The following is a 27,535-nucleotide window of genomic DNA, read 5'->3' on the forward strand; positions in this document are numbered from 1 at the left end:
GAGGTGCTATATAATTACTGCGAAAGTATTAAAATGCTCAATCCACAGAGAAATGCACACAAACTATATTCAGAAACAGTGCCTTTAAATGAGCCATCAGGACTTCTTTACGGTTGTGATGTCACAACTATACTATATATAGGTAGAAAGTGCCGCTAGAGTGCCGTTACAGTCATTCCCCGGCTGCAATGACGGTGCTGACCAATCTGAGCAGACTGGGTTTTTATCAGGAGGGGGGCTTAAAGAGACAAGTACTAAAAAAGAGCATTTCAGACAGAGGGGTGAATACAGACAGACAGTATGAGAAAAAGAATGTGTTTTTTTAACCTTGAAGCGCATGAACATATTCTAGTAGAAGCTCAAAATTAAAGTGTGAACCTGAAAATGGGCATAAAATGTCCTTTTTAAAGGAGATAGTTTGACATTGTGGGGGAGAAAAACTCACTTTCGTACTTAAAGTTCAAAGTTCAACATTACACCTTATTGAGAAATAAACTGTTTGTCAAGACATTAACAGACATACAGCACAATATATATTAAACAGCCTTAGAGGTGCTGATAGGTGTATTGTTGCACTTTGAAGGACAGAGCCAGACTAATTGTTTACCCTTACTTCCATTCTTTAGGCTGGGGTAGGCTAACAGCCTCCTATAGTATCTCTATCTCTAGACACAGTTTGGTAGGTGCTAAGAATCTGCTGAGGTTCAATAAGCACTCCTTGTAGAGTTTAAGTAGATAAAAAAAAAAACAATATCACATAAAAGAAATATGTTCCATGCTACAGAATAGATGATTTTTAGTAATGTCTCTCTGAAATTGTGGACCACTTATCAAAGTGGTACTCCGGAAGATTTGAGATATCTTGCTTCTAGTGGCCTCTTTGGTGGTAAGATGTAATTGCAGGTGAGCCTGTTCTGTCGAAGCTCTCCATCTTGTCATGGTCATGGTCATGATTTTTTTTTTTTTGCTGTTTGTAAACTTAATTGGTACACATTTACCTCTCTACTTCCAGTCTGTCCCCTATATGTTACCCCTTTAAATCCACAAATACACACATATGTTACTATTACACTTCTGCCCTTACTTAAGTTCGCAATTTCAGATTACAAGTGAACGAAGCATAACAGTTAGGGCGCACTCACACTGTCCATCCGTACCGTGCCCAAGCACGTTTCACAGCTAAAGTCTAGTTTGTTTGACCGGTGTGAGTGCAACCGTACCGCGCCTACGGCCACGACCCGTTTGGGAGAATTGGGCCTTTGTGAAGCACGTTTGCACATGTACGAGCACGAATGTGCGTACGTGCACGAGCACGAGGCCTACGGCGGTTTTGACGCCATTTTATGTGCACCTGTTGGGACATAGAAAAAAGAAGGACGGACCATGCGCGGACATTTAAAACAACGCTGGCAAAAGGTTCAGATTGGTGTGATAAGGAGGTGGAGTGTTTACTGCAGATTTGGTCGGATGAAAATATTCAAAAACCGTTGGATAAGATGCACAAAAACTCTGAGGTCTACGGAAAGATTTGTAAACAAAGCGACGCATCGCGATGACGTCAATCAATGCGTGTGACCTGTTACGGCGTGATGACGTATAGGCAGCAAGAAGCATTCCGCCGAGGCCCAGATAGTGTGAGTTCAAACGGGCCTGGCCTGCGGGGGGGAGGGAGGGGGGGACAAGTACCCTAAAGCACGGGGCACGGTACGGATGGACAGTGTGAGTGCGCCCTTAGTGACGATCTGGGCCGGCAGACCAACCGCTGTCAGCAGCATCACTAACAAGGCGGCCTATTTACATCTAGCCCTGTGATGTCGCCACAGACACCAATATTGTAATACTCTGCAAAGAGACAAGTAGAAGTGCTTTCATTAGTGGGTCATATGATCAATCACCATTGTTTTATCTCACTCTTTGATAGATAATAACTTAACAGACAGTTAAATAGATGAAAATTTTACAGAGTACAACTTTAAACTCCAGATGTACTGGTTTAGATTCTGTAGTTACCATTTTGTCTGTGTCCAAAACCTCTGGTCAAAATTAACCAACAGAATTTAATTCTGCAGCTAAAAAAGCACTTATTAAAGAAAGATAAAACGGATACCTATGATCCTTTAAATGCATTCTGCTTAAAAGTTGTAAATTTCATTGATGTGCACCATTATAACATGTACAACTCTGGTACATTGTCTGTCCACTAGTAATACCTATGTTGTACTGTAAAGTTGTTTTATATATTTATATATATTGTATATAGTTGTATTTTATCTTTTGCCAAAGGTCAGTCATATTATGGACCCATTGTAAACAAGCTATGTGGACATGAAAATATAAAGCTTTAAAAAAAACACATTCATGCATCTTTGTTATTTTTTTTCCACATCACATTTGTAATGGAGCACAACAGAAGTAACTACAGTTTTTTTTAGAAAGGATTGAATTTAGACTTGGAAAATTAGAGTCAGACTTATTGTCTTCAGTTGTAACTGTAGAGATTTTCTTTAAGCAACTAGAGGGACAAAAGACAGAAAGAACAAGAGCTGTGGGACATATTCTAATGTGATAACCAAGGCCACGTCTTGTCTTGTCATTTAAACTGATAAGGAGCCTGGGTGTTTATTAAAAAAAAGAATTGGTCTACCACAGTTAATGCTGCACCATGGCAACTGTGTGTGCTACTCTGTCCGTGATGACATTTGTAGGGAAGTTTCTCAATGCATCAGCCACACAACGGGTTAGAAATCGACCAGGTTTTTCCTAAAATTGGGAATCAAATTCCAAAAATGAGAGAAGCAGCAGCTGAACAGAGAAGCTTTCATATCAAGACAGAACACTGAGTAGAGGCCATGCATAAGCCATTTTAACACATAAAGTTACTATTTGTGTTACTAACAAAGAGAATATCACTCACTCCTGGAGAAGCTATTTACACAATAATCAGTCTTTCTGATAACAAATTAGCTTCTTGGGGCAACAATTAATATTTTGGGCTTTCCGGTGTAGCCAGCGGATATCCGGGCCAACACTTCCTCTTCCGAGCGGCGGTCATTGTTTATGGTCTGATTAGCAACTTGAGTATATGAATGCAGATAAATAATAACAAAACACCAATGAAAAGCTTTGTGCCAAAAGGTATAATTAGAGCTTTATTGCCATTGGGTTTTAGGAAGTTGTGGTTCATCTAGGTTTTGATGTAGGTGAGGGTAGAGAGAATGGAAGAGGTAATGGCTATGGTGGTGATGTACAGCTGGGTATCATCAGAATATCAGTGAAAGTGAAGACCATGGCAGCGGATGATGTGACCTAGAGGGAGCATAGAGAATGAAAAGCATCGGGCCAAACACTGAGACTTGAGGGACTCCATGTGAGACAGGGGTGGTGTGGGATTTCTGGATGTTGATGAAGATGTTGTGGAATCTTTCAGACAGGTAAGAGGTGAACCAGGAGAGGGCGGAGTCAATGATGCCAATGGATTACAGACGGCTGAGGAGGATGGAGTGATTGATGGTGTTGAAGGCAGCACTGATGACGAGGAGGAGAAGGGTGAGGGAGTGAGAGGACAGTAAGGTAACTTTGAGTAGAGCGGTCTCAGTGCTATGGTGGGTTATGAAACCGGATTGGAATGTTATGTGCAGGTTATTGGAGAGGAGGTATTGCTTGAGTTGTGTTGAGACGGCTCTTTCTGGTAGATTTGAGAGGAATGGGAGGTTGGAGATTGGTCTGAAGTTGATGGAGTCATCAGAGTCAAGGCAAGGTTGATGGTTTCCGTGATGAGTGGGCGAGAGAGGTGAAGCAGGCTTTGACGAGGTCAGAGGGCAAGGGGTCCAGGGGGGAGGTGGATGATTTGATGGTGGAGAGTTTTTTGGAGAGGTCTGCTGTAGTTATGGGCGAGAAAAGGGATAATGGGTGGTCAGGGGTGAAGGAAGAGGTGGTTCGGAGTCATGGGTGGTGGCAGAGGAGGTGGCAAGCTGGTTGTGGTTGATTTCTGCCTTGGAGTGGAAAAAATTGTTCTCCGGGTTGAATGAGGATGACATGTTGTCCTGGGGTTTGAGGAGTTTATGTCCCAGGGCATCCTAGGCCCAGTCCGATACCTCTTCCAGTCGGCGGTCCAGTCCGACACCAGTTCCAGTCGGCGGCCTGGTCCGACATCAGTTCCAGTCGGCGGCACGGTCCGACACCAGTTCCAGTCGGCGGCCCGGTACGACATCTATAGACCAGTCCTTCCGTGTGTTGGGAGGTTCTGTCCAGGGAGGCCAAGTAGAGCGCCAGGAGGCGCTCGTTGAGGGGGGGGGGGGGGGGTACTGTCGTGATTGGTTCTGGACAGTCTCTTTCTCTCCTTTTCAGTCGTTGTTTTTGTCACCCTCTGTCGGTGTTTTCTATATGTGCTCCCTTTCTGTTTTCTGGTGTTGAGTTTGTTTCCCTGGCAGGTGATCCTTGTTAGCATTGATCACCTGCCACTCTGTATATAATCCGGCACTGAGCCTCACTCAGTGCCGGATCATACCCTCTACCTACCCTGATGTCTCCCTGTGTACCTGCTCCTTTTGTGTCCACTCATCTCGTCAGTTTGTATCTAGTTCTTCGTGTTTTTTCTTTGTGTCAGTGCACCTCTTTGTAAAATAAGTTTTATTAAATTTGTTAATGCCGTCTCCTGAGTTCCGTGTCTGCATTTGGGTCTCCTCCGTGTATTCTCCGTCGTCAATCATGACAGAATGATCCGGCCATACATGGACCCAGCAGACCCTCAGGTTTTTGGGTTTTTTTTGTTCACTCAGTCCGCCATGGCGTCCTGCTCGGCCTACACCAGTTCCAGTCGGCGGTCCGGTCCGACACCAGTTCCAGTCGGCGGCCCAGTCCGATACCTCTTCCAGTCGGCGGTCCAGTCCGACACCAGTTCCAGTCGGCGGCCCGGTCCGACATCAGTTCCAGTCGGCGGCACGGTCCGACACCAGTTCCAGTCGGCGGCCCGGTACAACATCTATAGACCAGTCCTTCCGTGTGTTGGGAGGTTCTGTCCAGGGAGGCCAAGTAGAGCGCCAGGAGGCGCTCGTTGAGGGGGGGTACTGTCGTGATTGGTTCTGGACAGTCTCTTTCTCTCCTTTTCAGTCGTTGTTTTTGTCTCCCTCTGTCGGTGTTTTCTATATGTGCTCCCTTTCTGTTTTCTGGTGTTGAGTTTGTTTCCCTGGCAGGTGATCCTTATTAGCATTGATCACCTGCCACTCTGTATATAATCCGGCACTGAGCCTCACTCAGTGCCGGATCATACCCTCTACCTACCCTGATGTCTCCCTGTGTACCTGCTCCTTTTGTGTCCACTCATCTCGTCAGTTTGTATCTAGTTCTTCGTGTTTTTTCTCTGTGTTAGTGCACCTTTTTGTAAAATAAGTTTAATTAAAGTTCCGTGTCTGCATTTGGGTCTCCTCCGTGTATTCTTCGTCGTCAATCATGACAGTTTATTTCTTGTGGAAAACAGTGTGGGGGTTGGATCCAGGATGAATGATGCCAAAGTAGTGACAGAGCAGGCGTCATTGAGCGCTGATTTGTCGTGGTGCATGTGCTCTTTGTAGTCGAAGGTGTGTGCTGTGAAACTGGTTATCTTGTGTAGTCGTTCTAGTTGTCTCAGTTATTTTTGAGTTTGTGAAGTTCTGTGATGAACCAGGAGGCTGAGTGAGTGAAAGTGACGGTTTTGGTTTTTAGGGGGGCAGTTGTTTGAGGTAGGTGGACAGCGTGCTGTTTTAGATATTGACGAGGTCCATGGGGGCTGGATTAACAGGGAGGGTGAGGCCGCAGAGAGTGTTTTATATGCAGGTGGAGAGAGAGACAACTGGGCGGATGAACTTAAGGTTCAGGAAAGATACTGTGCATCCTGTTTGGGTTGGGGGGTGGGAATGTCAATGACAAGTGTGATGGCCAGGTGGTCGGAGATGAAGAAGTCGGTGCTGGAGACGTTGTGGATGTGGAGGCCAGTGGAGCAAACCAGGTCTAAGACATTTCCACGGTTATGGGTTGGAAAGTTGATATGTTGGGTGAAGCTAAATCAGCTGAGTAGGTCCAGAAAGTCCATAGCACTGAGATTCTATCTCCAGGATAGCCAGGCCCTTCGCACAAGACAGCAACACCATCCTTCTCTGCCTCAGTTTCTGTGGGGGAAAAGAAAAATGTTATACAAAATGGTTACAATCCAAAATTATTTTCACCACCAGTTCATCTCTCTATTATTGGTTTGATTGATAATCAGTTTATTGTCAGAATAAATGCCCATCAGACTACAAGGTAACATATCTCAACAGCTGTTTTGACTGACCAACAGTCCAAAACCCAAAGAGTATTCAATTTAAAAAGTAAAACTGTGATGTTTATGACATTAAACTGAGAAAATCTTCAAATCCTGCCCCAAATCACATGTGTGATGTAGGTGAGGAGATATCACTATGTAATGTAATATATGTAGCCTAATGTAATGTTCTTAAAAACGTGCCACGCAACCATTGTACAGCCCATTTAAGAGGAACCCCAGTGCTCAGTCATATAAATGTCTGTCTCTGTCTGAGTGACATGAGGAAACAAAAGGTTGTAAAAAACAAACAAAAAAAATTCTTTATGGTATAACCACAGGAATGCATTAAATAAACCAACTTCCACCGCTTAAATGATTTGGTTTCACTTCTGTTCCTAAAGGTAAACAGTTACCTATTAAGCTATAAATGAAAAACAAACAAACAAAACATGAGGATATCATGAATACTAAAGAAATCTTGTTTTTCTGTAGAATTAAACACATATATGTTGAGAAATAGGTAACACATAGGCATTTGCATTTCTGTTAGTTTGTGGATTAAACAGTCAGCATAAAGCATTATGAATTGAACGTTAAGATTGTGTTATGTGCTATATGTGTTGGTCTACGCATATTTCTTAGTTTTGGACAGGGCCAGATGAGCTTTATATGATTCCTCTTATGCCAAGCTAACCTAATCATGCAGCTCTTTGTGTGTATGTGAGGATGACAGTGGTATTTTCTCATCAAAAGGCAAATACAGGTAGGCTATTCCTCGAAGTGCCAAGGTATTCCCTTAAAGTCATACACTTTCAATGTTTTGTACAGTATAAACATGATGTGCAGCCTTTTTATAAACCCCATATATAGGCTAATTATTGTACTTTTTATTATTGTACTATTACAGTAGCCCTAGTGTATAACAATACATTTTGATAATATGTTGCTGCCCTCTAGCTGCAGCTATAGCAGCCTGCAAGTAATTAAAGGAATACAAATAATACAACAAATAAATTAAAATGATTTCTGATTCAATGTGAGCTACTTTCCCCTAAAGCAAACAAATATTTCTAAATTAAACCTGAACCATAATGCATATTATAATGAATGTGCATTTGAAATAACTGATGGATTTAAAAATAAAAATACTAACGACCAAGAGTTTTAAAATAACAATGTCACTCACTCCTCTTTGTGAAAGCCAATCCCCGCTTGTCTCCATGGCAAACTATACCCCCTAAAAAGAAACCCGAAGAGGACTCGGGTGTTTTCCGGTCGGAGTCGAACTCAGAGCCTAGAGCTCCTGACTGTTACGCGCGAGAGACGCATCCATCGGGTCTTGGCTTGCGGTTTGAGATTGTTTACATCCAATCAAACAAGTAAGAAAGAAAGTCGCCTGCTGCTGAAATGGACACCGCTGACCAGGCGAGTAAATAAAAGAAAATCGAGATAATTTGGGAGTCCGTGATGTTTATGATTATCTGCTAAACTGACCCGATGTGTCGTTAATTGGTGATCAAAATGAAAATGCTTTTATCCTCTGTGTCCTCGTGCAGCTTGCATCTGTGGGGACATTTCACGTGCTAAAATTACCTCTGGGATTTATTCGTGTTTTGGAATGGGTGAGTTGGAACTTTAATGCGTTTTGCATGCAATCACTTAATTATGCAGCGTGTGGATTATATGATGTAAATAGGATGTGAGTGGTTGACGAGTGTCCATGTGTGGTGATGTTATTCCTACACCGTCTAAACATCTTGCTATGTCTTGATAAATTCCTGCATCTCTCTGGCGCAACTTGAACTTAACCACATCAGTTGGCTTTTGGTGCCCGCACAGTGATGTTTGTGTTACTTCCTCACGGTGAAGGACAATCACCTCGACTCTGATCCGTTTCACCGTGACTAAGTGGCTCAAGTTTATGTAAGGATTTATAGCTCCGTGGAAACTACACGCCAGAGGAAACAGCCATGTAGATTTTCAATCATGCGTGTTTTGGATGCGTTGTGCCAACCCTGTGCGTTTTGCGCCAGTCCAAAAAATTGCCTCATTTTACTCCAAGTAAAATGATATAACAGGAATCAACAATAAGAACTGAGTGTTCTAGCTCTGACTGAATCAAAGCTATCCTACCTCTTTCTGTCTGGGTGCCGTTTGTCGTCTCTCGTGTTTATTTCACAGTGCAGAGAAGCCTAAAGGCAAAAAAGAGATAAGTAATTTTCTTTGATGTGAGTTTAGAGAAATTACTTAAGCCATGGGGGATTCAGCTTTTGCACAGATATGATGTACATAATGTGTGTGTGTGTGTGTGTGTGTGTGTGTGTGTGTGTGTGTGTGTGTGTGTGTGTGCGTGTGTGTGTGCGTGTGTGTGTGTGTGTGTGTGTGTGTGTGTGTGTGTGTGTGTGTGTGTGTGTGTGTGTGTGTGAACATGACAGGACTGCACACTGTTCTGTATTTTAGTGCTCATCCAGATATAATATAGGTGATCCTATGCAAGCTACAATTAATTTGACATTCCCTCTAATACCAGAGAGGAAAGGAATCTCCACAAAGCCTCAGTTGGTAAATAAGGAACTACTTGGTTAAGTTTAGGCAACAATACTAGTTTTTAGGTTAAGGAAAAGATCATAGTTGGGCTCAAATTAGTATGTTTGTCACAGATGTAAGTCCATGATGTAATTAAGTCTGTGACATGGTTAGATACTAATCAGTTATGTTGGTCAACTGAATGAAAATCAACATTTAATTTTTGTTTAACACGGGACACCAAAGTCCTGTTTTAGTGAAACCCCTAAACTGTATATAATAATGGACGGCTGGACGGCTCCCCAAAAAGTGAAGCCAAAGCATCTTGATCACCCCCTGGTGACTGGCTGCAGTATAGGTATTATGTCTCACCCCCTCCTTGTGAGCAGATGGAACATGGGTCAAACTAAAAAGTCAAAGTACATCTCAACTACACTTTTCACAAAAGTGGTTTCTGTCGATGTCAGTTTTTATCAAGTTTTTTATGTCAAGTGTTAATTTTTCTTGTAAGTCTGGTCTTAATTTGTTAATTACCCGCGATTGGTCGGGCGGGTTTATGAACTTCGGGTGTATGAGCTTCGGTGTTCACTTCGATGACATGACTCTATCGGCCGATCACTGATGTGCAGACTCTGGTTACAGAATTACAACATGGTGTTGCCCGCATCTGTAATATTTTGGCTTCACTTTTGTACAGTGGGAGGAATTGGAGCTGCGTTGTCCATCGTTATATACAGTCTATGGTTTAAGCCATGGGTGTCAAACTGATCCAGTAAAGGGCCGTGTGGGCGCAGGTTTTCATTCCAACCAAGCAAGAACACACCTGACTCGACTTACTCAATCAACTGAACTGTCAACACACAGTGGAATGAAAACCTGCAACCACACGGTCCTTTACTGGATCAGTTTGACACCCATGGTTTAAGCCATCAACCACCTCCAACCTCCTACAACCTCTTTATACTACGTTACCTTACTTCCTACTTTGCTCCCACCATAATTACTAGAGATCACTGCCTAACAAACATAAATACAAGTTTCAAATGTAGTGATACTGGACTGAGTTTTTGAGACCGCTGTTAAAACAGCAACTTCCTTTTACCCTTAAATACATTCAGCTTAAGTTAGACTGTCATGACAATTATTTCTGAAAAACATTGTCAACCACTTTATTTTCTGCGCTTATGCCATCATGCTTCATTATCAAAAGACCTGCAGTGAATTTCTTCCCACAGTATGACACTAGTAGAAACTCATGTCCATCAGTTTGGCTTGTTTAGAGGCATTAAAGGCTGAAGCTAAGGCAGCCATTGACATTTACTTTTCTAATAATAATGAACCCTTGACTGTATGGCTTACTGGCCATTTGGATGAACAGAAGGTTGTTTAAATGTTACGTTAACTTTAGTCAAGATAGTTGCAGAAGACTAGGTCCAGGACTAAGTTTCCTGCATCTTCATATATGAACTGGGTCTCACAAGGAAAAGGCAATTTCATAATCAGCCATGTCTGCAGGAGATTCTAGAGGACAGTTTTACAGCGCTGTGTGTGTGTGTGTGTGTGTGTGTGTGTGTGTGTGTGTGTGTGTGTGTGTGTGTGTGTGTGTGTGTGTGTGTGTGTGTGTGTGTGTGTGTGTGTGTGTGTGTGTGTGTGTGTGTGTGTGTGTGTGTGTGTGTGTGTGTGTGTGTGTGTGTGTGTGTGTGCGCGAACATGAAGGCTCTTGGCCTGTTTGGCAAACTGTCAGAGGCTGACATATTCCGCTCCAAACAGCTGTAAGGTCCCCTCCTCTCCACCATAGACCAAGTCAAGCAGAAGCTGTCCTTTGAGATATGCCCAAACTCTTCACTTGCATGTGTGTGAGCATGTGTGTGCCTTTATGTGTGTGTGTGTGTGTGTGTGTGTGTGTGTGTGTGTGTGTGTGCGCGCGTGTGTGTGTGTGTGTGTGTGTGTGTGTGTGTGCGCGTGTGTGTGTGTGTGTGTGTGTGCGTGTGTGTGTGTGTGTGTGTGTGTGTGTGTGTGTGTGAGAGAGAGAGAGAGAGAGAGAGAGAGAGAGAGAGAGAGAGAGAGAGAGAGAGAGAGAGAGAGAGAGAGAGAGAGAGAAAGAGAGAGAGAGAAGCAAGATGTAAAAAGAGCAAAATCGTACAGTTGATTGAGCACATGATGCAAATGATATACATGCCTTTTTTATGCACTGGTGCATCATCATGGCTGTATCATCTCACACAGGGAACTTTTACAAGTACTGTATCAACTCAGCGGGACCCTGTACTACAGCAAGACTCAGGCGGATGAGTCACAATGAATGAGTCCATCATGAGTCCAATTTATGAGTAAGAGTGCTCCTGTCATCCAAAAACCCAGGACTGACCCACTGTCCTATGATTATACCCCCTTTACTGTACGCCATTTTAGTTTGCCTTAAGGCAGGCAGAGCACAGTGTATGTTTGTGTGTGTGCAAGATAAAGCTGTATATATAAAATAGATTTATGTTAAATAGTGATGGTTATTTTTCACCATTTTCTGCCATTTTATAGATTAAATGATCAATGGTTGTGTTCCTCTGGCTGGCTTTCCGCAATTTTTTTGTAAATGTAGCCTGGAAATTAAGGATAGTCAATCTGGTACATGTGTAACTGGCATGCTATAACAGGCGTACACTCGACACATCTTTGGCAATTTTGACCTTTGTAAAAGTAAATATGTGATCCCTTTTATTAGTTTGTCTCAGGAAAGAATGACATCAAATTATTACTCTGATTAATGGAGACATTTTGCCAAGACAACTTGAGTGAGATGGGCCAGAATACTCTGTAGTTATTTCTCCATTGACCTATCACATTGGTAATGTGTTACAGGCTGTGACAGAATGTTACAGTGTTCAACACACACCAAAGGAAAACAAGTTAAGAGAGGGAGATGCAGAAAGGTTGGCAACAGCTGCTGACAGATATCACAAGAGACATACCAGGTCAAATATCTGTTTATCAGCACTGAAATACTCAGTTCCCTTTGACAAGGGGTCATAAGGCTGGGGGGGGGGAACGGACACCTCTTTAAACGCTTTAAAAGATGCCATTAAGGGTGTAGTATTCATTGAAACAAGCATCTCATTGTCATGAAATCTATTAAGCAGGTAAATGAGAGCATCAATGAGACTTTTGCAAATGACACATTTCATAAACGATGACAAATTGCTATGCAACTAGTATATCTGCCAACCCTGATATCCGTCAATCTATGTGTCTCACTCATTAAAAGTTTTATGTCAGATTATTCCTCTCCACTCAGCTCTGAACAGACTCACTGTCATATGTGATGCTTGTTTTGATTCAAATATCTCGATATTTATCTGGTACTAAACATTTTTTATGATTTTAAGTCTTTAAAACTATAGTTTTGCAAGGTTTAATATTTGCACAAATATCCTAAGAACTCTTTTTCATCACAAACCTCCTGTAGATATTTTTTGGCTATTGTTTAAATGGTAATCAGAGAACTCATCTCAGATATTCCAAAAAGCATCACAAGTATGATGGATTGTCACTGATTGCAACCCAGGCCCATGGTACATGGGCTCATTTCCGTTTCCAAGAATAAAAACAATGTTATGTTGTATATTAACTTGATCGCACAAATATCCAACAATTTAATTTCCCCTTGTGGGATGAATAAAGGCATTCTTCTTCTTGTGGCAATACAGGTGCACTTTACATGTTTTTGTTATGGACAGTCTATGAATAGCAAGTCCAGTAATAAAACACCATATTGACACCATAGCCATACCCCTACCCCTGCGTCAGATATTCACAGCTAATCCTACATTTATTTAATTAGAAGATTATTGAAGATGATGATAGATTCTTGTGAGACATTTCACACACACGGGTTGTATTTATAGACTGTATAAAAAATAGACGTGGCATACCGGCCGGGGTCCGTTATCTCAACTTGACCCAATCGTACTCACCTGCGGGAGTTGCCATCTTGTCAGACTTTGACTCATTTGCCTCATTTCCTCTTATCAATAAAAGGGCATTGATGTGACGTTGGGGGGAGGGAGATACGTCTATCTGGCCGACATATACCTCCGAGGAGAAGTGAGGGGGCCAGTGGCTAGCTGTCACTCAAGAGGCCACACCCCTAATTACTTTAACCTCTAATAAAATAAAAACTAGCCTGGTACAAAAAAATTAGGGTCAATAAGAAATTGCTCTATTGTGCAAACAACTCCTAGTGGACACTCAGAGAACTGCGGTGTTTGGCACTTCCGTATTAGATCAACCAGGAAGTCGCTGTGGTGGGGGCTTGTTTGTATTACATTTTTGCTGGGAGCCCCAGGCTTAATGAGCGCAGCCCTGCAGGGCACAGGGGCCAGGTTTCATGTAGGTCACCTGACTTATTAGCCATGGAAACCCATGGGGAGAAGAGGAACACCAAGAAAGGACAGTGTTACAAAAATAAACGTTTTCTGCCTGCTTGTGGTCAATCAAGCTTACAGAGGGAGAGGGCAGAGAGATAGTGGGAAAGATGAATCTGGGCTATATGCACAGCACAAAGCTCTCCCCATGCAGGAAGGGATTAGCTGCCACTAAATGAGCTACTGATTTTGTTCTGTGGTGCTGCTACTGAAGCAAAGATCAGACAGCTTTCACATAAAGGCTTGTGGTCGTCTCTCCTTTGTGTAACCTCTGCAGTCTGTGAAGTAATTGGGTTTTTCTCACTAATGTAGCAGCCAAGATCAGTTTCATCAGAGCATAAGCACATCCCTTTCAATGAGCAGAAAAAATATTGAAAGTGAAAGTAGGGATATAATAGTAAATTGACATGATATCTGCTAACTCTTTTGCATTTATTCTATCTAATTTATAAGAAATGCATCATCACTGTTAATTGTTATTTTAGTGAATATAAAAAACAATAAAATAAAAAAAAACTACAGTGTTTGTCAGTTAGGGTCCTTCATCACTCTCATGTCAAAGTTCAATTTAAATGTTCATCAGTCTGCTCACCCCACTGTGCGTCCATTCCTGATCTGCGTTTGTACTTTTATTTTGTATTCAACTATGGCTTTAAATTGCTCATCTTTGCACACCGTTGAACTGCAGCAGTGAGAGCAAGTGTGACTGTGTGTGTGTGTGTGTGTGTGTGTGTGTGTGTGTGTGTGTGTGTGTGTGTGTGTGTGTGTGTGTGTGTGTGTGTGTGTGTGTGTGTGTGTGTGTGTGTGTGTGTGTGTGTGTGTGTGTGTGTGTGTGTGTGTGTGTGTGTGTGTGGTTGGACGGTCTGTGGCTAATGCTTCTGCCTGGGTGAAGAGAGCAAGATATTTTTACTCTACGTTTGCATACATACACATTGCATGTTAACATCTAGGTCCTCAAATAAATGTACACATGCACAGAGGTTACACACTGAGGCGTGCATGCAGCCATGCACACTCAAATATGAAGTCCATGGACATATACTGTAAGCAAATGGAAATGCTGTATGAATAAACATGACACAGGCTGCTACATCAACTGTAGCATATTACATGAATTTATATCACCAGCCTAAATAAAACCAATTGCACCAAGAGAAATAATAACATATGGCACATAAAGGAGTTTATTATCTCATATCTTTTGTAGTTGGTTAAAATGTTCCTCAGCAAGTTTTTGAGATTTGAGAATGTGACATGTTTTAATTAGTAGTTCTGAAATAACAAAAGGCAGGCAAGTATCAAAGGCCCACTCCCAGCGTCCGCACTCAAAAACTTTGAGTCACGTTCCTGCAAAGTCCTAAAGTGCTGTCCCACTGTCAAATCATCAAGTGTATGAGGGCTTTCACAGAGATAGATTTCGAGCCCTTTAGTCCACATCTCTACAGACTTTGCCTGAGGGAATTACCCACAACTCATGACGTTGTGACGTTAAAACATGGGTTTACCAGGGAAAGCAATAAAAAATGAAAAAAAAGTAAACGAGGATTGGCATGTGCCTGTTTAGCCTGACATATTAAATTTACATAGAAACACTACATTAGCATTAAGGATTTAAGATGGTACAAAAAACACATGAAATCAGAAGAATGCAAGCATATAGGCTATTCACACACCTAATTTGTCCATGAACCTTTTCTTTTCATTTTTCTTAATGTTTTTGACAAAAGTGAGTAAATTGATTATTTGACAGTTACCTCTCGTTCACTATAAGACAAGTGCCTGGAAGATGTTAAAATCAGGCAGTATGTCCCTTAAATGGAAGGTGCAAGTCCCAAAGACCTTAATCAGTATTCATCAGCTTTATAGTAATGGGTTAGAAGTTCCTGCTACACCTAGACTGTTCGATACTCTTCACATGGTGACGATCGCCATTAGGACCCCCATGGTGACCATTTGTGAATTCAAACAAAATGGATATTACTTGTCTAGGCAACAAAACTATGTGGTTAGGTTCAGGAAGAGATTGTTTTTTTGGGGTTAAAATACTAAATAACGTAATGTGATATGGTAAACTCAAAAGTCACCGTTGACTTTTCACTTCACATGGGACGCAAACTTGGGTCTCCTTGATGAAAGTCTTGTGTGTGCCTACTAAGACAAGTAGAAGGTATACCACGGCCATACCGCCTTATACCCATGGTAGTGATAATCAACTGATAACAGCAATTCAATCATCCGACAACAGTGGAATCAGCTAAAACAATTTGTCCCACTGCATATGCTCATATGTGGGGGGTAAACTCTTTGTCTAGTTTGCGAAAATGTCAAGTGCAGTTCATCAGCGGATGCACCTTTTAGCTCTTCTGCCACCTAACATGATCCTCACCTCGCTGCTCAGCTCTACCCCCATTGGTTCCTCTGCCACTTTTATCACATCCTCTTGTGCGAGCAGCTCCTCCATTTTCTCTTGTAATCCCTCTTATTTCAGTTATTTTACAGTCAAATGTTCTTTATTATACCAAACCACCATTCCTTAAAATATCTTTGTCTTTCTGCCCACTTTCTCCGACTGGTTCGTCTTTTTACTACACCCTATTTTTTTCCCTGTTTTCCCAGTGGAGGGATGTTTGTATTGGACAGTAGGTCTTATTACTGATGGTTAAGCCCTGAAGCCTGTGGATCAGTTTCATAATCCTCAGACAGCCTCCTCTCTTCCACAGTGTTCATTCACATCTTCATTTGAGTCTCCAACCTTACCCAAGCTACATTTTGGTCTCCTCAGACAGAATCCATGCACTCTCCCAAATCTGTAGATATTATCAAAAGTTGTATATTATTTTGTTATGTGTTATATTATGTGTATATATATATATATATATATATATATATATATCTGCACTTAAATCAAAGATTTCTTTAAATGGTTTGAAAGCAAATTATGGCCTTCACATTAGTACTGTGATCATCAATGCCATGTAGGTCAGGGGAGAGAGAAGAGGGCAAACAGGAAGATGTTTCAGAGTTTTGTTTTCACTGCAGACGGTTTTCATTCCTGTATCCTGGCTTCTCTTTATTTCTCCCTCTCTCACTCTCTCTCTCTCACACTCTCTCTCTCTCTCTCTCTCTCTCTCTCTCTCTCTCTCTCTCTCTCCTCTCTCTCTCTCTCTCTCTCTCTCTCTCTCTCTCTCTCTTGTTCCCTGAGGAGCCCAGCTGGGAGAGGCAGATAAACACACAGGGGTGTTGGGCTTAGCACCCATCCTCCTTCTACAATGCCACGCTCTCCTGTTCAAAGGCCCTAGCCAGAAATGAGAGGGGCTAAACCCGAGCCGAAATCACAGGGTGAGGAGGCAGCTGCAGGATAGAGCATAAGAGAGAGAGAGAGAGAGAGAGAGAGAGAGAGAGAGAGAGAGAGAGAGAGAGAGAGAGAGAGAGAGAGAGAGAGAGAGAGAGAGAGAGAGAGAGAGAGAGAGAGAGAAGGAAGAAAGATGTTTATCTGGGGGTGTATGTGATAATTAGGAGGGAGCATATATTCATCTGGTCACTTTTCTTCAACCATTGTTTCCTCAGATAAGCACACAGTCTGCATATACACTATTTATTAGTTATTTTAGCTGCTTATGTGAATTTGTTGAATGTGTGTGCAGACCTATGAGCACATTGAGCATGTGTGTTTGTGTGTGCCTCAAAAACCAACCAAATCTAAACAGAGTTAATCGCTTAAAAACACTTCAGTAGAGGAACTCCCAGCAGAGGTTCCAACTGCTCGCCCCCACCTGAGGGCTGAAGCTGCAGGAAACAAGTCAAAATGTGGGTCATGTGTATATCGGAGCCCACTCTTTTGATTTGAAAATATCCATTTAGCCACAATTTTTTCATAAAGTACCTGATAATACTATTTCACATTCTCAAAATATGTCACATCAATATCAGCAGGGACTATGTTTTCCTCTATGGTCCAATCAAAGAAAAGAACATATTCTGTTCTGAAACACAAAGGTTAGATTCAAAGGTGAAGTGAGGATTCTTATGGCTGATATAAAAGTTTGATTTGCGTGGAATTAAAATCTATATATGCATATTATATAATCTGAGCCACGTCTCCATGGCGATGTGGTGGTTACACTGACTAATCGGTGTGAATATTCCTGAGACGTTATCTCTTTAAAGGCTCTGTACTCGACAGATAATATTAATGTAGCAGAAAATACATATGTTCTATGTAAATATTGGCATTGTAAGCAGGGAATGTAGTCACTCTCCCACTGTGTCTTGCAATCCCAATTTCTCTGTTTGTTGTTTTTTTTGATAGCTGGTCCGGCTGCAACAACACTTTAAGGGAATTCTTAAATGTAAGACCTAATAAGGAGAAAACCTTAACTACTTAAGTGGGCATTTTAAGGAAAATACTTAAGGGTGTTTGTGCAACCAGCCCAAGGTAATTGAATTGCCCCCCTTAATGTGATATAGGTGGTAGTACCTCCTGAGAATACATACCATCTGTAAATTAATGTCAGCACCCAAACTGTAGACAGCACCTCTGTGAGATATACAGCTAGCCGTCAGCAGCATAGCAGTGGAATTTTATCTTCTTTTTACTAATGATATGATCCAGAGAATGTAACACTGATAAAGTACTCAACATGTTATGTGTTTGTGTATGTTGACATCTGTCAGATTCAGTTAAGTTTAACGTATCAGCTGTACACAGCAGTCTCATGATTGCCTCAGGAAATATACTGCATCCTTTTCAATGCATATTTGCACACTGTGATGGGCAACACATGTTTGAGACAAACAGACTTAATCTCTATGTACTCTATAACATGCTTATAGCTATTGCCAGGATGACTGCAGCTAGTGAGGCTGAATGATCTAATAATGCTGATGCTTATTAAATAGCGCCATCCAGAGGCTGAAGGGCATTCAAACTAGAGAGATGTCTCCTCCCCAGCTGCTGGCAATCTGCACATCCAGCTGCCTGTTATATGGGAGAGGGGAGGCTTGTGCTAACCAGCCGTCAAGTCTGATTATGTTGATCATGGTTGTGAGAAGTCTTGAGGCTGTAGGAGATTTATATGGAAAACTGGGCTGAGTGAGCAGTAGAGAAGCTGATTCAGGGTAGAGGGTGTTCAAAGGTTGGATGTGTGTCTGTGATTACATGTATTACTCAAATTCAGTACTCAGGTCTCAGTAATAAATAGCAACTTACTCAAGTGCTCAAATATCCGTAAGAAATAAATGAATATAAATGCTCTTAAGTAAATAGCAGTCTAAGCCAATAAGATGCATTTATAAAACCAATAAAAGCCAAAGGCATTAAATAGGCAGCATATGGTGAAGTGGAAGCATTAAGATAATGCAGCAGTTTGAAAGTGTAGTGACAATCATCAATAGTCCATAGTTCTGGGATTTAGCATGGCATTGTGGACCATTTCATAAGTCTGATGGCATGTGGGAAGAAACTGTTCTTCGGTCTGGTGGTTCTGGCCCAGATGCTGCGCAGCCACCTGCCTGAGGGCAGGAGTGCAAACAGTCCATGTGCAGAGTGGTGGGATCACTCATGATGCAGGCTGCCTTGCATCTGCTGGTGTAAATGTCCAAGATGGGCAGCAAGCTGCATCCTTCTCTTTCACCCTGCATCTAACACAATACACAGTGATGCAGGAAGTCAGTGTGCTCTCCACACACCTGTAAAATGAGGATGTTGGAGTTCAGCCCTGCTCTCTTTATTTTTTTTTTAGGAAATATAGGCTTTTAGATAGTGCTTGTGATGTGCCAGATGAAGGTGTTGGTGCTATGTACCTTGAGGTATTTGAAGCAGGGCACCATCTCCACAGCTGCACTGTTGATGTAAAGAGGAGAGGGGGCAGTGCCGGATCTACAGAAATGCACAACCATCTCTTTGTTTTTGCTGATTTTGAGGATGAGGTTGTTCTTCTTGCACCCCATTCCCAGTTAGTCCACCTCCAGCCTGTATGCTGACTCATTACCGTTGGTGATAGAGACTTCTCAGTGCAAACCATAGAACTACAAACATGGCCCCCGCTTGAGATATACTGTAGACAACATTTATAGACAAAATCACAAAATGTAGTAAAATTGTGTTTGTCCCTAAATTTGTGTGAGCTGTCCCATCACACCTGGTTGGCTTGATTTAAATTGAGTCATTTTAATCTATTGCAATATTGATTTTGAATGTTGTATAATAAATACATTGGCACATATCTTTACAGCACTGGGAGTCATTTTCAGCCATCCAGTCACTGTTCACAATGCATTTCCACATTTCTTCACCGGATTGACTTATAACACAGACTGTGGTTGTAATTAGTTGTAAGTATCTTGCCCCTTGCCTTTTGTCTCAATTGTTCACACAAAACAGCCTCATGTCATTAAAACTACCGATCACTCTTAGAGCAAAGTGGGAAGAGAAGAGCCAATTATCTCTCTGCTTTGTCAAATGAGGCAGGCAAAGTCCACAATTGTGTCTCTTCGGGCTACAGTATTGTTGGAGTGGGCTGCAAAGGCAACAGATTAATTTAATCCTATAAGTGGAAATGAACTGTCCGTGTAGGAAGTGAGAGAATACCAATATAAACTAACTCAGTGAATAAAATACATGTTCTCAATTGCAGTGTTTAGAAGACAGTGCACTGTTTTGACACAGTAACATCTGTGGGTTAGTGCAGTTGGACATTACGTCATGAGGAGTCTGTGGACATCGAATATGTGGATTATAATACAGAACAAATCAGACCATGCGTTACCAAGTGTGGTTTCCATTAAAGAGTAACAGTAAAGTGTTTATTGTATTTTATTAAAACACATAAGACAACCTTAGTATACAAACAATTACTGTTTTACCCACTGCTTTGCGCTCTAACTCATGATATAATAATAAGAAACAAAACTGTTGGCTTTGTATACATTAAAAGCAGCGATATGTATCATGTTACACCCATTTGCAATCTGCATACAGACTGCAAAACCTGTCTTTTTGTATTTAAATTGGTCTCACATTGCTGACCAAACTCCAGTGCTGCAGTATGATCTGGCTACATGATTTAACAATCTGGTATAGGTTGGGAGGGGAGAGAGAGTCTCGGCTGTTTGTAGTTCTTTAAACCAATCAGAGTTGTCCTGGGCGTCTCTCCCCGATGGAGAAACAGGTCCCTTGCAAAACAGATAGCGGAGTTGTTCCACATGTGTTATACCCTCCTCTGTACATCCGGTAAGCTAGACTATATTTAGATTGACCTGCTGCTATGGTATAATGTGTCCATGATTAATCGATTCCTGTTTTGCGGTCAGTTATCTCAGCCATGTTTTTCTATCAGCTGAGAGGTGGATTAATCCTTCATGTGGTTTTAACAAGCAGACTGACACTGCATTTTAGAATTAGAAAGACAAGAAGTTTAATGGAGTAAACAGCAATGTCTAGTCCAGTATCACCTTCAGTAATTGCACCTAATGACTAATAAAAAGAAATAGGGGGCCATACTCTAATTAGTTTAATAATTAAAGCTTTAATTAACCTACTTTATGTGTAAGTAGGTTCTAACTTGAACAAACAGGCACTTAATTAGTCTTCCACTACATTTTAGAAAGAAAAAATGTTGAACTATTTACTTACTTTTTTTTCTTACTTAATCTCAGAGGGCAGAATTATATAGCAATACTTTTACACAATCACACACACACACACACACACACACACACACACACACACACACACACACACACACAGACAGCCATATATTGCCTTGGTTTCTAAGGCAGCCTCCTCCAGCTTCTCTTTCAGTGTCAGAATGCTTCTGGGAGCCCTGTAGCATAACAAAACTGGATTAGATCTTCCTGTCCTCAATGTGTATGGTTATATTTGCTCCGGTAAGTTCAAGTGCATTTTTTTTTTTTTAAGTGTGGATATAGTTTTTCACCAAACACTGTGGGTAGTCTTCCAATATGTGATCATTCTGCCTTACCTTTGTGCCATCAAACTGTTCTTGTAATGATATTATGAATCAGATAGTGACCTAATAATGAGAGTTTTTCAAGTTTTATAAGCTCTGAGGTTCTGTCTTTGTTTAATTGTAATCACCTTCTCTACCTCATCGCTAATACAGTTGTATCTGTCGGATTACATTTTATATTATATACTTTAATATTTTATCTGGTTATACTTTCTTCTTAGAGTTTTAGATTATATCAGTGTTTATAGTCCAAGGGGGGATATTTCATTGTATTTTGAGGCCAATTTGAAACAAGGCAAATGCTCAAGTAAGAATGTGAATGTGCTTTTCTTTAGTCTGGTGGTGAAGTCATTATCAGATGCCAGTGAAGGGAACACAAACAGTGCTCATCTCTTCCTCCAGACTCAGAGACTCTGTCTGTCCTAATTCAGCTCAGTCACTGCAGCTATTGTAGTCCATGTGCTGATGTGGCCAAAATGCTATCAGCTTGTGTTAAATTGGCTTCACGGCAGATAAATTGTTGAGATGTCCATAAGCAAAATGTGGGACTGCTGACACTCACTATTCGCTTGTTACTGGAAATTCATTCCAGTTAGTTTTAATGTTTCCTGTGGCATGTTGTTAAAGCTGCACTAAATTAATTTTTAATATTAACATTGGGTCAAATTATTATGTGTAAAGATCATAGTGAGGAACTGAAAGAGAATCATACCCAAGTCTTCAGTTCCCCACAGAAGTGTTTTAATGTCTTTCAATTATTTATTTTTTTGTTGTTCGGCCCACAGCTTTACATCAGTGTTGTTTCCAGCAGCAACAGGCGAGCTCTTATAAACCCTACCTGTCTCCAACCAGTAGAGAGATATTGTTAGTGACTAGCTGATGAACTTAGTGAATCATTTAGCAGCTCAATTGAGCTCTTTGGGGCAAAAACAGAGCTAAAAGTAGAGTAAATATTGGACTCACTTTGTACTCTCACTTACATACTTTGTATGCACAATTGCCACTGTATATTATATTGTTTTTTTTTTTATTTTATTACAGTCAGGTCTGTCATTATCAAGTTTTGTTTTTGTTATGTTATGCCTTATTGTCTTCTGTTATACTTGTTTTGATGCCTTTCCCTTTCTCTCTTCTCTTTACCTTCCAATGGGACAAGCAATGCAAATTAGCCGCATGGACACAATCCCACGCATATTTTTATGTTAATGTTCTTTGATATGTTATATCCCATTTGTAAAAATAAACAAATAAATAAAAATACAGCTGGCAAAAAAACACAACTCCAAATAAACGCTAATGTTGCTCTGTGTCTGCTGGATGTGTAAACAGGCAATAGGCATGACAACATGGAAAACATGGCATGGAAAGTTAAACGGTAAATTTACCATGGTTGGAAACACCCACTATAAACCAATGTTGAGTAACTCATTAGAGCAAACCTGTCCTTGTTGGTAATGCCAATAATGTCAAAACAGAGCCAGCACAGAGGAGGTGACTCATTTCATGTGTTTGTATAAGCTCAGTAATATCACATTCAAGTTAAGCAGCGGCTGACATAAACAACAAAACTTCAACACAGCCTTCCATCTTTGCTGCAGTCCAGACCTTATTTCTGTCACAAGTGCAGATGGTGATAATTCAACACATTCTCACTCCCAGCTCATCCGATACGCTTGGTCAGGTTTTACTTTTTAACAATCCGGTACCCCTTTTTATACATGGTTAGGTTTAGAAAAAGCATATGGTTTGGGTTAAAATAAGTATGTTTGTTACGTAACTTACGTATTTTATGTTAGTAAGTTAACTTATGTACGCAAGTTAAAATAAGTCAGCGTTTACTTTTGGTTTCACACTGGATACAAACAGTGGTCTCCTGAGTGAAAGTCCTATGTTTGTTTGACCCATCATCGGCCTCCTCCCCATGCGGACTTTGGCACTTGGGACCTTGCTGTCGTTATATCATGTAATCTCACAGCACAGAGGTCAAAGCCCAATGGGTCTCATACAGATGCCAAATGATGTCTTGTGCACTGTCATCAGATCCTGAGCACCACTGACCAAGCTGCTGTATTTGACGACTTGGGAGTGAGAACTGGTTGGATAATTTATGTAAAGATTTAAATTGGGCTTAAAGTCAAAACAGCATGCAAAATTAAAAGCTATCATAGTATACCATGCCTTAAAGGCAAGCAAAGCAATAATGTTCATCAAGATGAAAGACAGAAAAGGCAAAATGCAGTATGTGTGAGACATAAACGTACACAAAATGAGATGATACACACTGAATTAACATTACAACATCAGTAGTTCAATACTGTAGGGTCCAAAAATGACACCATCAGTGACTCAAAAACTATATTGTGTATTAATCTAAAAACACATTTTTGTTGTCTTTTCTTTCTTTGTGCAGCTTTTTGCAATTTTTGCTTTTGCGACATGTGGGGGCTACTCTGGGCAGCTGCGGGTTAGTGTGGACTGCATGGAGAAGGCCAGAAGCAACCTCAGCATCGGCATCGACTTTGCTTATCCTTTCAGGTGTGTGGACTTTATTCATTGTCTCAAAGTTTTCTGGCAGAAGTACTGAGTTTATTCTGATGCTAATACCGTGCAGGATGATGTCAGGCCACACTGAATGAATGCTGTCAATTCTTCTGTCAATATTCACTGTCTTTTCACCTACAATCCATTCCCAAGTGCGTAGAGCTTTACTAAAAACAAATACATCAGTGCAATTGTTTCATGTGACATCAACAAGTATCATGACTTTGTAATTTCATTTTAATTGCAGTGTACAATGAAAGTCCCCATAGCATTACATTAGATTTATGGGCAATGAAATGTTTACTGGTAATCTGCATAAAGATTTTTCTTTTTTCCGAAAATGTGATGCTTTAGCACACACGGTAAATATATTTGAAAACAATGTGGTTACTTAAACACTGGCAACTCTGTTGCCTGATATCTGCAGGTCTCTTTGACATAATGTAGGAGGTTAGTGAATTTAAAAAATGGCATCTGTAGGTGTAGACAGGTAGGTGGAACTATTTTTTTTTTTTAAAGCAGACGATAAAACTGTGGTAAATAAGAGAATACACTTTTTTTTTACTTGTTTTAATCTTAAAGGGATAGTTTGGATTTTGAAGTGGTGTTGGACTAAACTTGTCCATAATCAGTCACTGGTGAATCTGAACTAACCTTTTAAACCACCAAAGTCGGACAGTAGCACAAACAAACTAACCGTAGACCATTGACTCCCGTATTCTGCGAGGTAAAATTACTGTTTTTGTCAAAGGCGTTTGGTGGCTTTGAAGAGCACACAGATGGATATCACAGCTTCAGTTTCTTTTAAGGAAGGATTGTGATGGCAAGGTAAAGCAGTGAAAATACTCTTTGTTCTTAGCTTCCGTGTTGGTACTCTTGTCTGCTTCTCCAAACTGGGGACCCAAAGAAATTTAAGTCAAAAGCAACTGAACTTCGACCACTGGAGGAGTTAGCTGTGTCCATGGATGGTTGGTCGAAACCAACTTCCCATGCCACTTGGAGCACAAAGGGTTCCAGTGACATCATCGGCCTTATGCACGCCCTCACTAGAGGTTAAATAACTGGTTCTCCACACAAGACATTTGGACCAGTCCCAGCCTGGTGTAAATTAACTTATGAAGCCTCTTGAGAGGTGAAACGTCTTCCTAGACGAATAACCAAGTCCAGTTTCTTTTGACTTAAATTTCTTTGGGGATAACGATGACCTGGACAAATGAGAATATTCACAGGCCTACAATGGATATAAATCCTTTCAGCTGTGATCTGTAAAGAAACAAATACAATTGTCACAGTAACTTTCTAGAACTTTCATCTGCAACAATTATTGCTCCGGTCTTTACCGACTGCCAGAGGTATTGTGCTAAAAGTCTGAGGATGTCAGGCAAGCAAAATTTATAGACAAGAAAGACTAGTAGGCAACATTTTGTGTAGTGAGTTGGGTTTGACCCCTGTACCTCCCACTCTGTGTATCAGGTTGCACCAGGTGTCCTTTGAAGCACCCGTGTGTGAGGGTATTAGGAGGGAACGCGTGTTCCTCATCGGAGACTATTCATCGTCTGCAGAGTTCTTCGTTACGATTGCGGTCTTTGCCTTCCTGTATTCCCTTGTGGCCACCATTGTCTACATCTTCCTTCAGAATAAGTATCGTGAAAACAACCGAGGACCACTCATTGTGAGTACAGTGGACTTACGTTTTTAGTGGGTAGTTAGAACTCAACATTATATGGTCTCACCCTTATATTCTCATTTAACTCTATTCCTCTGTTTCTATCTTATACTGACTCAGTCAAAGGAATCATGTTAGACAGCTGTACAAAACAAGCCCCATCCTTCAACAACACAGTAATGCTATGGTTCCTTGATCTTAATTTTTCCACGCTCTTTTTTCTTACACACCATCAGGACTTTGTAGTGACAGTGGTGTTCTCCTTCTTGTGGCTGGTCAGTTCCTCTGCTTGGGCCAAGGCTCTGTCCGATGTGAAAATGGCCACAGATCCTGATGAAGTGCAGCTGCTCATCTCTGCCTGCAAAGTCCAGACCAACAAGTGTGGCTCTCTGCATGGACCACGCTGGTCCGGACTCAACACCTCAGTGGTAGGTTTGCAGGATGTGTCCCAAACACTGGGGATGAATAAATAAATGAACTAGAAATAGGCAAATTTTTCTGAAGAAAATGTGTTCTCTCTGCTGAAATGTAACATTTAGAAAGGTGAAATACTTACACAGCTGAAGTTGTAGTTGAACGGCAGTCGAAATAGAAACACGTTTTTAAGTGTAAGCGCTGAGTGAAGTTGAGCTGAAGTGTAAGTGATGAATTAAGCAGAAGTGCTTGACTTGATGTGGAAATCCTTAAAGAAATTAGTGTATGAACTAAAAGAAGATGATGTCAGTTGTGTGTCAGCTCAAGTGTAGGCACTGGAAGCAGTTGGTTTAAATTGAGTGGAAGAAGTTTTTTGTTGTTTTAAAATAAAAAAAAGCTAAAGTATCATAGAAAAAACATTGAAAGGAGTTGAAATGAAGGGAAAGTGATGAAAGCTGTATACTTCACCCTCAAAATGATCATTCATATCAATTATTCACCCCATGTGACTTTGAATTTCTCACATTCCTCCACGTTGAATGAAAAATTAAGAATTTTCTTTGATGTGAGATTATATCGTTCACTGTGAAGGAATGCGAGAAAAAAACACATTTTATTTCAAGAATTCAAGGTAACACGATGAGCAAGTATTTCTTTAAAATGACAGTTGATGTCTAAGCACTGAAAGAAATTGAATTGTTAGCTGAATCTCAAGTGACGTGAAGGCTTAATGATGCTTTATCTCATGTTTCCCTTCAGGTTTTTGGCTTTCTCAACTTTGTTCTATGGGCTGGAAACATCTGGTTTGTCTTTAAGGAGACCGGATGGCACAAGGGTGCTTCAAGGTTAGCAGGTGGGGCAGCTGAGAAACAGGATTGCACCTTTAACCAGCAGCCCTACAACCAGGAAAGCTTTGACCAGTCAGGGAGCTACAACACCCAGGGAAACCTCGGCCAGCTGTCTGAGTACAGCCAGGTGGGAGGGCCCACCTCCTACTCCAATCAAATGTAGCCGTGCTTTTCCATTCGTGAGTGGCACTTCTGCATTTTAAACCAGGGCATTCAGGGGGTGATCGGAGAGGACGAAAGTCTCTCAATAAACAAAAAAGTTGGTCATAAAAAAGTACGGCCAGTGTAGATAAAAGAATTGTTTGGTATTGTACAAAAAATATTAGATATAGTCTTTTACTCCTTTTATCTCAGAGGTGTTGTTTGCTGAATGTTGTATTTCTTGTACTTTGAAACTCATGCTTTGTTATTGACATTCAGTGCTACGACTTGGATGTCTTTTTCAAACTGGTTTGTACTGTTGTGGATGGAAAAACTGCTCTATGTTTGTATAATTGTTCAAGTTTCAAAAATGGTGTTGACTCAGTGCATGATGTTGTATATGTGCTAATATTCTCTCTGTGACGCTATAAAAAAAGGTTTTTATCTCTGAAAGTTTACAAAGATCATGCTGCCCTGACTGATAACTTTTTAATCATATAAAAATATCTTATTTAACTGTAACTATATTTTGATGATGGGTATTTCTAATCCAGTTGAAATTTCTAATTGAGTGAAATTTGTATGTAATAACAAATACATTCCAACTCATGTCTGGCATTGATCATGTCAGAAAGTCTAAACACTTAAAGCAATAACAATAAACTGCAAAATACACTATACAGGGGTTGTGCAAGACAAAGTACAGTGTGTGACTATTGCAGCATGTTGTT

At 40.9% G+C, this 27,535-nt stretch overlaps 1 protein-coding gene across 1 annotated transcript; it reads left to right on the forward strand.

The window, feature by feature from the left end:
• Positions 1 to 3,227: 3,227 nt before the first annotated feature.
• On the forward strand, positions 3,228 to 26,826 carry synpra (synaptoporin a; the record flags this gene model as incomplete). The annotated part of the gene is given in 11 exon segments (XM_083939621.1): positions 3,228 to 3,254; positions 3,432 to 3,546; positions 4,104 to 4,172; positions 7,592 to 7,632; positions 7,636 to 7,667; positions 7,669 to 7,705; positions 7,837 to 7,902; positions 23,605 to 23,729; positions 25,209 to 25,407; positions 25,638 to 25,829; positions 26,575 to 26,826. Coding segments are annotated over 11 exon segments (1,155 nt in total).
• Between the last annotated feature and the right edge of the window lie 709 nt (positions 26,827 to 27,535).

This window comes from Echiichthys vipera (genome assembly GCF_963691815.1).
Source record: "Echiichthys vipera genome assembly, chromosome: X".
NCBI lineage: Eukaryota > Metazoa > Chordata > Actinopteri > Perciformes > Trachinidae > Echiichthys > Echiichthys vipera.